The sequence below is a fragment of the Salmo salar genome, chromosome 25 (assembly GCF_965601325.2).
Source record: "Salmo salar chromosome 25, fSalSal1, whole genome shotgun sequence".
NCBI lineage: Eukaryota > Metazoa > Chordata > Actinopteri > Salmoniformes > Salmonidae > Salmo > Salmo salar.
This window is the reverse complement of record NC_138315.1, coordinates 50,106,684-50,117,500: the sequence shown is the minus strand read 5'-3', so window position 1 is coordinate 50,117,500 and position 10,817 is coordinate 50,106,684. Positions and strand designations below refer to the sequence as shown.

The window sequence follows — 10,817 nt, the reverse complement described above, 5'->3', positions numbered from 1 at the left end:
TGCCTGCATGAATTGACAGTTCTTCAAAATGCTTTCATTTTGTCCTCAGCCTTCACCACAGTGATTCCTGAACCAGGTAAGCAGTAGGATTAAAAATAAATTCAGTTGAATTCACTTTTTTCATATTACTTTTTGGTTGTAAACTCATCAGGTTTTCAAACATTGTTTTATTTCAGTATGGGACTGGATAAGCAAAGCATCAGGTAAATTAAACTACTAAACCATTATGATTTTTCAACATCACAATGGCAGTCTTAATTCAGAATTGTTTTTAATATTTTCGTTTTATTCACAAAGAAAAAGTTATATGATGTAAATCAATAATCCTGTCAATTATTATTTTATTTTTTTTACTTACAGTTGACATTCTCTTGGACCCTGAATCAGCCAATCCAGATTTCATAGTGTCCAACAATCAGAAACGTGTGAGAGTGGGCAAAATAATAGAGAGTAAACATGATCCTAGAGATGGATACCGTCGCTACGGCGCATCTCACAAGTATGATGGGTGGTGGTGTGCACTGGGAACACAGGGCTTTACCAAGGGTAGGTACTACTGGGAGGTGGGGGTGGAAGGGAAGACAGACTGGAGGATAGGGATAGCTAGGGAGTCTGCACCAAGAAGAGGCTTCAGTGAACTGAACACATCAACAGGTTACTGGACACTTCGGATGCAGGTCGGTGGGCTGAAGGCTCTAACGGTTCCGGCTGTTGATATCAAGATTCCAGAACATCTCAAGAAGATTGGGGTCTACCTTGACATTGAGGAGGGGCAGCTCTCCTTTTATAATGTTGTAGCACGCAGTCATATCTACACCTTCAATGACACGTTTTCTGAACAGGTTTATCCAGTCTTTGGCACAGTAGAGACAGACAGAGACCTTATCATACTGTAGTACACACCTAAATGGAAAAGAAAAGTCACAGAAGTTATTGAGGATGTCTTTGTTATCATGACTAAGATCCACCCTAGACCACCCTAGACAAACCTAGACCGCCCTAGACCACCCTAGACAAACCTAGACCACCCTAGACAAACCTAGACCACCCTAGACCACCCTAGACAAACCTAGACAAACCTAGACCACCCTAGAACCACCCTAGACAAACCTAGACCACCCTAGACCACCCTAGACAAATCTAAGACTACCCTAGACAAACCTAGACCACCCTAGACCACCCTAGACAAACCTAGACCACCCTAGAACCACCCTAGACAAACCTAGACCACCCTAGAACCACCCTAGACAAACCTAGACCACCCTAGACCACCCTAGACAAACCTAGACCACCCTAGACAAACCTAGACCACCCTAGACAAACCTAGACCACCCCAGAACCACCCTAGACAAACCTAGACCACCCTAGACAAACCTAGAACCACCCTAGAACCACCCTAGACAAACCTAGACCACCCTAGACCACCCTAGACAAACCTAGACCACCCTAGAACCCCCCTAGACCACACTAGACAAACCTAGACCCCCCTTAGACCACCCTTGACAAACCTAGACCACCCTAGATCACCCTAGAACCACCCTAGAACACAGGCCATCATTTACTCTAAGTGATGTCATCCCCATATTTATAACATGGACATTTGGGGAAATTACTCTGCCCACGATGGAACCAATTATGGCAAAAAACACAGCTAATTCCATACATGACATGGTGTATACAATATTTAGTAACTTCTGTTCTGTTCTCTTCCATCCCCAAGCACAGCAGGTTGATGGTAATCCATAATGGTGGCCATGTATTATCCTTACTCCAGTTAGACTGTAGCAAACAGGTGATTTCTATAGAGTGTCTGCATCATGAAGCCAGATTTATCTTTCTTTATGATTTGGGAAGCTTTACTTTGTGAATTTAATGATCATTTATCTTTCATTCTTATTTAACTAGGTCAGTTAGGAACAAATTCTTATTTTCAATGACAGTCGAGGAACAGTGGGCTAACTGCCTTGTTCAGGGGCAAAACAACAGATTATTACCTTGTCAGCTCAGGGATTCAATCTTGCAATCTTTCGGTTACTAGTCCAACGCTCTAACCACTAGGCTACCTGCTGGTTACTAGTCCAACGCTCTAACCTCTAGGCTACCTGTCGCCCCTTTATGACTTGGGAAGCTTTACTTTGTGAATTTAATGATAATGTGACATTAGATGTTTACTATGATTTCATCAGTTGAGGTTAGCTACGGTAATTCTATTTATTTTTCATACTTCCTCAATGAGTTTGTACAGCACTGACGAAGCTATAGAAGCTAAAATGTATGCTTATTTTTTTGTTAAGCACTTTGCACTTTGCACTTTCTGTTATTCTTTCAAGCATGGATTGAACTAAGTATATTTTAGTATCTTGGCTTCCTTGGTTTGATATTTTATTTCAGCTCATGAAACATGGGACCAACACTTTATATGTTGCCTTTATATTTTTGTTCAAACAGACCATTTGAAGAATTCAATTCATGACAATTCATGAGGATGTTTATATAGGCACAGATGATGTCTAAACCAATCAGATAAATTTGTCTCTCAGCATCAGTCAGTCTCACCTTTTCTCTCCCCAGCCAGCTTGTTTATGAGGTCGGCCTGTGTTTATGAGGTCGGCCTGTGTTTATGAGGTCGGACTGTGTTTATGATGTAAGAATATGTTTATGAGGTCGGACCGTGTTTATGAGGTGGGACCGTGTTAATGAGGTAAGACCGTGTTAATGAGGTGGGACCGTGTTTATGAGGTGGGACCGTGTTTATGAGGTGGGACCGTGTTTATGAGGTGGGACCGTGTTTATGAGGTAAGACCGTGTTTATGAGGTGGGACCGTGTTTATGAGGTGGGACCGTGTTTATGAGGTGGGACCGTGTTAATGAGGTGGGACCGTGTTAATGAGGTAAGACCGTGTTAATGAGGTGGCCTAACCACCCTCCACTACTACGACTCGCTGTTTCAGTCCCAGTGATGGTCTCTGGGAGCACAAAGCTCTCTGTCAACATTTTCGACCAGGCACATTGATGAATGTGGATTAGAATGAGGATTCTATGGAAATGAAGGTCCTGCGTTTACACCTCTAGCCCAATTCTGATTCTTTTCCCACAAATTGGTCTTTTGACCAATCAGATCAGCTCTTTTGCCAATAACTGGGCAAGAGATCAGAATTGGGCTGCCTGTGTAAATGATTGTACAGATTAATGTCAAAATACTTCAAGATGTGTCTGTGATCACCACACTTCTTAAAGAATGTACCCAATAATGCCTTTTGCTTGGCCACTATCAATGCATAATGTTACGTAGCCTAATCTGGGTGTCTGTCGGTTGTGTAAAGGCTGGATTCAATCCGTATTTCTGAAGAGCTGCTCTATAGCTTGATATAAAGTTGAAGGCAATGTTCCCGCGTTAGCGCAGACTGTATTCACGGTAAACGTTGGCTCATTTGGAAATTATCTTTACATTTCAATTGCTCTACAGCGCTGAACTTCAGTTGAATCCAGCCCTAAACTTCTATTTACATAATGGCTGAAACCATCAATAGTACAATTGGTTGTTATAGCATTCTGGTTTTTAGCTGAACCTATCATAAGAGTTCATAGGCCTTTATGTCCCTGCAGCGCATTGGCTCCTCACTATCGCCAGCCACTGGCTGAGACGTGAGCCAGCCTGACTTTATTCTCTAAATATTTTGACTCCATTATTGAAATATTATTTCCACAATTGTAAAAATATTTTTCAACTTTATTCAGTAATGAAACAAATGTTAAAAATAATCAGTTGGTACTAATACGCTTCTGTAGGATTACTCCCATGGTGATCCCTGAGGGGTATGTGTGTGTGTGTGTGTGTGTGTGTGTGTGTGTGTGTGTGTGTGTGTGTGTATGTGTATATATATATATAAGACTTTATTTTTTGTTTTTTACTGGTAATTTAAGCATATATATATATAGTGTGCAAAGCTGTCATCAAGGCAAAGGGTGGCTATTTGAAGAATCTGAAATATAAAATATATTTTGATTTTTTTTAACACTTTTTTGGTTACTACATGATTCCATATGTGATATTACATAGTTCTGATGTCTTCACTATTATTCTACAATGTAAAAAAAATTAAAAATAAAGAAAAACCATTGAATGAGTGGGTGTGTCCAAACGTTTGACTGGTTCTGGATATATATATATATATAAATGAATGAAAGTAGATAGAGGAGTTAGCAGCCTAACTTTGTTTGATTCAACATTGTCTCAGTGAAGATACATGGCGTACTCGTCTGCCAAAGCATTGCTGAATCAGATCTTACAACGCCTGGATAGGTATTTCACGTCTCAGCTAACCAAATCATTATGTTATAGCAATCTGATTCCCGACTGGTTGACGACCTGGCAGTTGATGACGTGGCAAGTAAACATTGGTTGATACATGCAACGTCTGAGCAGGGGAACGTGACCACAGCTAAACCTAGGGCACGGCAAAGCGAGGTGGGGTGGATTATGGGGAATTTTCTGGAAGTTAAAGCTCATATACTGTAGTTCTACACAATTCAAAACTCTAAAATGCTATTTGGAAAACAACAACAAAATAACCCCAGCCATTATTTATCAATATTACTTTCAAGGTCAATGTTTTACCTTTATTTAACTAGGCAAGTCAGTTAAGAAAAATTTCTTATTTTCAATGATGGCCTAGGAACAGTGGGTTAACTGCCTTGTTCAGGGGCAGAACGAACCTTGTCAGCTCGGGGATTTGAACTTGCAACCTTGCAGTTATAAGTCCAACACTCTAACCACTAGGCTACCCTGCCGGGGCGTTTGGAAAGTATTCAGACCCCTTGACTTTTTTCACATTTTGTTAGGTTACAACCTTATTCTAAAATGGATTAAATAGTTTTTTTTCTCCCCCTCATCAATCTACACACAATACTCCATAATGACAAAGCAAAAACAGGTTTTCAGACATTTTTGCAAATGTTAAAAAACAAACCCGGAAATATCACATTTACATAAGTATTCAGAATGTTTACTCAGTACTTTGTTGAAACACCTTTGGCAGCGATTACAGCCCCGAGTCTTCTGGGTGTGACGCTACAAGCTTGGCACACCTGTATTTGGGGAGTTTCTCCCATTCTTCTCTGCAGATCCTCTCAAGCTCTGTCAGGTTGGATGGGGAGCGTTGCTGCACAGCTATTTTCAGGTCTCTCCAGAGAGGTTTGATCGGGTTCAAGTCCGGGCTCTGGCTGGGCCACTGAAGGACATTCAGAGGCTTGTCCCGAAGCCACTCCTGTGTTGTCTTGGCTGTGTGCTTAGGGTCGTTGTCCTGTTGGAAGGTTTTCATCAAGGATATCTGTACTTTGTTCCGTTCATCCTTCACTCGATCTTGACTAGTTTCCCAGTCTCTGCTGCTGAAAAACTTCCCCACAGCATGATGCTGCCACCACCATGCTTCACCGTAGGGATGGTGCCATGTTGCCTCCAGATGTGAAGCTTGGCATTCAGGCCAAAGAATTCAATCTTGGTTTCATCAGACTAGAACATCTTGTTTCTCATGGTCTGAGAGTCTTTAGGTGCCTTTTGGCAAACTACAAGCTGGCTGTCATGTGCCTTACGCTGAAGTGTGGCTTCTGCCTGGCAACCCTACCATAAAGGCCTGGTTTGTGGAGTACCTCAGAGATGGTTGTCCTTCTGGAAGGTTCTCCCATCTAAACAGAGGAACTTTGGAGCTCTGTCAGAGTAACCATCGGGTTTTTGGTTACCTCCCTGACCAAGGCCCTTCTCCCTCAATTACTCAATTTGGCCAGCTCTAGGGAGAGTCTTGGTGGTTCCAAACTTCTTCCATTTAAGAATTATGGAGGCCACTGTGTTCTTGGGGACCTTCAATGCTGCAGACATTTTTTGGTACCCTTCCCCAGATCTGTGCCTAGACACAATCCTATTTTGGAGCTCTATGGACAATTCTTTCGACCTCATGGCTTAGTTTTTGCTCTGACATGCACTGTCAAAGTTGGGACCTTGTATAGAAAGGTATGTACCTTTCCAAATCATGTCCAATCAATTGACATTACCACAGATAGACTCCAATCAAGTTGTGAAATCATATCAAGGATGATCAATGGAAACAGGATGTACATTTTAAGGGGGTGGCCCGTCAGGAAGTCCCAGACCCAGTTGCACAGGGCGGGGTTCAGACCCAGGGTCCCGAGCTTAATGATGAGCTTGGAGTGTACTATGGTGTTGAATGCTGAGCTATAGTCAATGAACAGTATTATTACATAGGTATTCCTCTTGTCCAGATGGGATAGGGCAGTGTGCAGTGCAATGGTGATTGCATCATCTGTGGATCTATTGGGGCGGTAAGCAAATTGAAGTGGGTCTAGGGTGTCAAATCAAATCACATTTTTAAAGTCACTTGCGCCGAATACAATGGGTGTAGACATTACAGTGAAATGCTTACTTACGAGCCCCTAACTAACAATGCAGTTTAAAAAAAATATGAATAAGAAATAAAAGTAACAAGTAATTAAAGAGCAGCAGTAAAATAACAATAGCGAGACTATATACAGGGGGGGGGGGGTACCAGTACAGAGTCAATGTGCGGGGGCACTGGTTAGTTGAGGTAATATGTACATGTAGGTAGAGTTATTAAAGTGACTATGCATAGATGATAACAGAGAGTAACAGCGGAGTGAAAGAGGGGGGAAAGCAAATAATCTGAGTAGTCATTTGATTAGATGTTCAGGATTCTTATGGCTTGGGGGTAGAGGCTGTTCAGAAGCCTCTTGGACCTAGACTTGATGCTCCGGTACGGCTTGCTGTGCGGTAGCAGAGAGAATAGTCTATGACTAGGGTGGCTGGAGTCTGACAATGTTTATGGTCTTCCTTCCTCAGGTAAGGCAGAGGTGATATGATCCTTAGCTAGCCTCTCAAAGCACTTCATGATGACAGAAGTGAGTGCTACGGGGCGATAGTCATTTAGTTCATTTACCTTTGCTTTCTTGGGTACAGGAACAATGGTGGACATCTTGAAGCATGTGCGGACAGCAGACTGGGATAGGGAGAGATTAAATATGTCCGTAAACACTCCAGCCAGCTGGTCTGCGCGTGCTCTGAGGACGCGGCTAGGGATGCCGTCTGGGCCGGCAGCCTTGCGAGGGTTAACACGCTTAAATGTCTTACTCACGTCTGCCACGGAGAAGGAGGGCCCACAGTCCTTGTTAGCAGGCCACGCCAGTAGCACTGTGTTATCCTCAAAGCGGGCAAAGAGGGTTTTTAGTTTGTCCGGAAGCAAGACGTCGGTATCCACAACGTGGCTGGTTTTCCCTTTGTAGTCCGTGATTGCCTTTCCAAATCATGTCCAATCAATTGTATTTACCACAGGTGGACTCCAATTAAGTTGTAGAAACATTTCAAGGATGATCAGTGGAAACAGGATGGACCTGAGCTCAATGTAGAATCTCATAGCAAAGGGTCTGAATACTTATGTAAATACAGTGAGGGAAAAAAGTATTTGATCCCCTGCTGATTTTCTACGTTTGCCCACTGACAAAGAAATGATCAGTCTATAATTTTAATGGTAGGTTTATTTGAACAGTGAGAGACAGAATAACAACCAAAAAATCCAGAAAAACGCATGTCAAAAATGTTATAAATTGATTTGCATTTTAATGAGGGAAATACGTATTTGACCCCCTCTCAATCAGAAAGATTTCTGGCTCCCAGGTGTCTTTTATACAGGTAACGAGCTGAGATTAGGAGCACACTCTTAAAGGGAGTGTTCCTAATCTCAGTTTGTTACCTGTATAAAAGACACCTGTCCTAATCTCAGCTTGTTACCTGTATAAAAGACACCTGTCCACAGAAGCAATCAATCATTCAGATTCCAAACTCTCCACCATGGCCAAGACCAAACAGCTCTCCAAGGATGTCAGAGATTGTATACCTACACAAGGCTGGAATGGGCTACAAAACCATTGCCAAGCAGCTTGGTGAGAAGGTGACAACAGTTGGTGCGATTATTCGCAAATGGAAGAAACACAAAATAACTGTCAATCTCCCTCGGCCTGGGGCTCCATGCAAGATCTCACCTCGTGGAGTTGCAATGATCATGAGAACGGTGAGGAATCAACACAGAACTACACGGGAGGATCTTGTCAATGATCTCAAGGCAGCTGGGACCATAGTCACCAAGAAAACAATTAATCCAAACATGTAGTTATTTTTCCACCACTGTATGTGGCTGGTAGTTAAAGCATTTTTCTCACATGACCCATTCATTTAGACAAGTGTGTCTGGGTATGCGTCATCTAATATTGATAAAATATTTTTATCTGGACACTTTCTGTTTATCTGGAATTTTTCCTTATTTTAGGCTACTACTTTTACCACTTTTAGTCTTCATCTTTACTACACTACTCGCTGTTTAGCACATGACCTCACATGTGAATCCTTCAAGAGATTGGTGGGGCTAAAGCTTTAGAGCGTGTGAACGATGCTGAATGGGTGTAGACAAAGAAGAGCTCTCCAGTAGGTGCACCAAATATTCAAAGGTCCTTTTCTCAAAAGTGAGTTTACAAGTTACAAAGCAGAATTACTTTCCCATTGTTCCTCAAAAAAATGCAATGTATGATATACCATTTTGTAGCTCTGAATCTCTACTTTTATCTAACGTAAAAAAAAAAACGATTTCAAATTTTGCTACATGTGACCTATTTGTGCCAGTCAGTCACAATTGTGTAGGAGTAGATTTATAAAATGCATAATGTGATTTCGACTTCAAACCAATGTAATTGAACAATTTGCTATATTATAAAATGTATTGAATAATTTGTTTGTGCGTCACATCCTTTAACACTTTATTTGGATAATCCATCTATACAACAGGGTTTCCCAAACTAGGGCTCGCCACCCCATGTGGGGTCACCTGATTTTTTTAATTTAACCAGGTAAGAAAACTGAGAACACATTCTAATTTACAGCAACAACCTGGGATAATAGTTACAGGGGAGAGGAGGGGGATGAATGAGCCAATTGGAAACTGGGGATGAATGAGCCAATTGGAAACTGGGGATGATTAGTTGGCCATGATGGTATGAGGGCCAGACTGGGAATTTAGCCAGGACACCGGGGTTTACACCCCTTCTCTTACGATAAGTGCCATGGGAACTTTAAATACCGTCAGAGAGTCAGGACACCCATTTAACATCCCATCTGAAAGACAGTACCCTACACAGGGAAATGTCCCCAATCACTGCCATGTGGCATTGGGATATTTCTTTTAGACCAGAGGAAACAGTGCCTCCTACTGGCTCTCCAACACCACTTCCAGCAGCATCTGGTCTCCCATCCAGGGACGACCAGGACCAACCCAGCTTAACTTCAGAGGTAATCCAGCAGTGGGATAAAGGGTGGTATGCTGCTGGCTTAAAGACTTTGAAACTGGGGTTGCAAGAGAAAATTTGCGCTTGGTTCATAAAACCGGGGTTATGTCAGTAACCTCCAGTAAACAGAGAAGTGTCTGTTTTCTTCCTACAAACGAGTCTATCTTTTGAATGGTTTAAGCTACAAAATATTATGAACCCATTACTGAAATATAAACAGTAACCAAAATCACCAAACCTCCTACAAGTATAGGAGTAAACAATGAAAATAAAGTCAACAAACTTTTCCCATTACAATTCCAAATTTAGCATTAAACCAGTCACCAATTTTGTCAAAAACAGATTTTTCAGATTTTGAGAGAGTTTTACAAAGATCAGCAATCTTATCAATTATCGCAGTCATATTCTCAGAGAAGTCAGGGAGGAGCATAACACAATTATCAGGATCAATAAAACCTTGTACATTACAGTGTCCTCCTTCTTTCGCCAAAAGATAATCTAAAGCCATCTCATGGCGGCTGACGACTGCTTTCAGATTTTGGACATCTAATGAGAGTTGGCTAAATCATCGGAACGTTAAATTCATATGGACCTGTAAAGAGTAGGTTAAATTGTTTACCCACTTTCCTAGGACAGCCACACCCCAGGAGGGCATGACTGACATACCAAAAAATCTCACCCGGGTGTAGGACATAACCATAGGCTTCATGATTGGCTGGGATGAGTCGTTTGGCACGCTTCAGTTCCCCAGAGTTGGTTTTGCCTGTTTTATTGAGAAGATAGGTAACTGGAATTCTTAAAATGTACATTTCTATTCTCCCCAAGTAACAAGACCCCCCCCCCCCCCATCCAGGAGGTAAAGTGAGGTACCCCTTGTCACTGCATACCCACATCCATCCAAAAGGTGCTCCCATGCCTTCCTCTATCCTGGAAAGGTTTACACCTGTCACCCGTTGCTGTACGTCTACAACACTAAAATCCCCTTTAGTATAGTTTCTCCTATCACTATACTCTTCTCTCCAGTTGACCCATATATACACGACAAGCTCTTGTATCTCCCATATCTTCCTTCTTCCCTCTACCACAGGTAAGTTTGCTCCCTTCTTGTGACCACCCCAACATACATGTGTCTCATTATCACCAAATGTCTTTTTAGCCAAGCGCTTTATTATACAGAAAGCAACAGCAAAGCACAGTAGTCCTACCAGAAGTGGAACAATCATGGCAGACAGGAACATCATTACCTTACCCATCACGTATCCAAATACACCTTTAAACCAGTGTCCAATTTGGTCAAAGTTGGTGTTGACAGCTTTTGCCAGAGTACCTCCTAATTTAGCCAGGTCATTAATAAACGGTGTCGTGTTGTCAGATGAGTCAGGAAGCAACATGACACAGTAATCCTCATCGTCTATTCCAAGGGCCCTGCAAGCACCACCCTCTTCAGCCAATATGTA

The 10,817-nt window shown here is 42.1% G+C and overlaps 1 protein-coding gene across 1 annotated transcript in view; it reads left to right on the top strand.

Moving 5' to 3' along the window:
* LOC106586898 (uncharacterized) overlaps positions 1-4,128 on the top strand; it is a 6,837-nt gene extending 2,709 nt beyond the window's left edge. Inside the window, exons 9-11 of the mRNA XM_014174633.3 lie at positions 50-76; positions 177-203; positions 361-4,128. Coding sequence (XP_014030108.3) covers positions 50-76; positions 177-203; positions 361-896 — 590 coding nt within the window. The 3' untranslated portion in view covers positions 897-4,128. The remainder of the gene's footprint in view (positions 1-49; positions 77-176; positions 204-360) is intronic.
* The last annotated feature ends 6,689 nt before the right edge of the window (positions 4,129-10,817 follow it).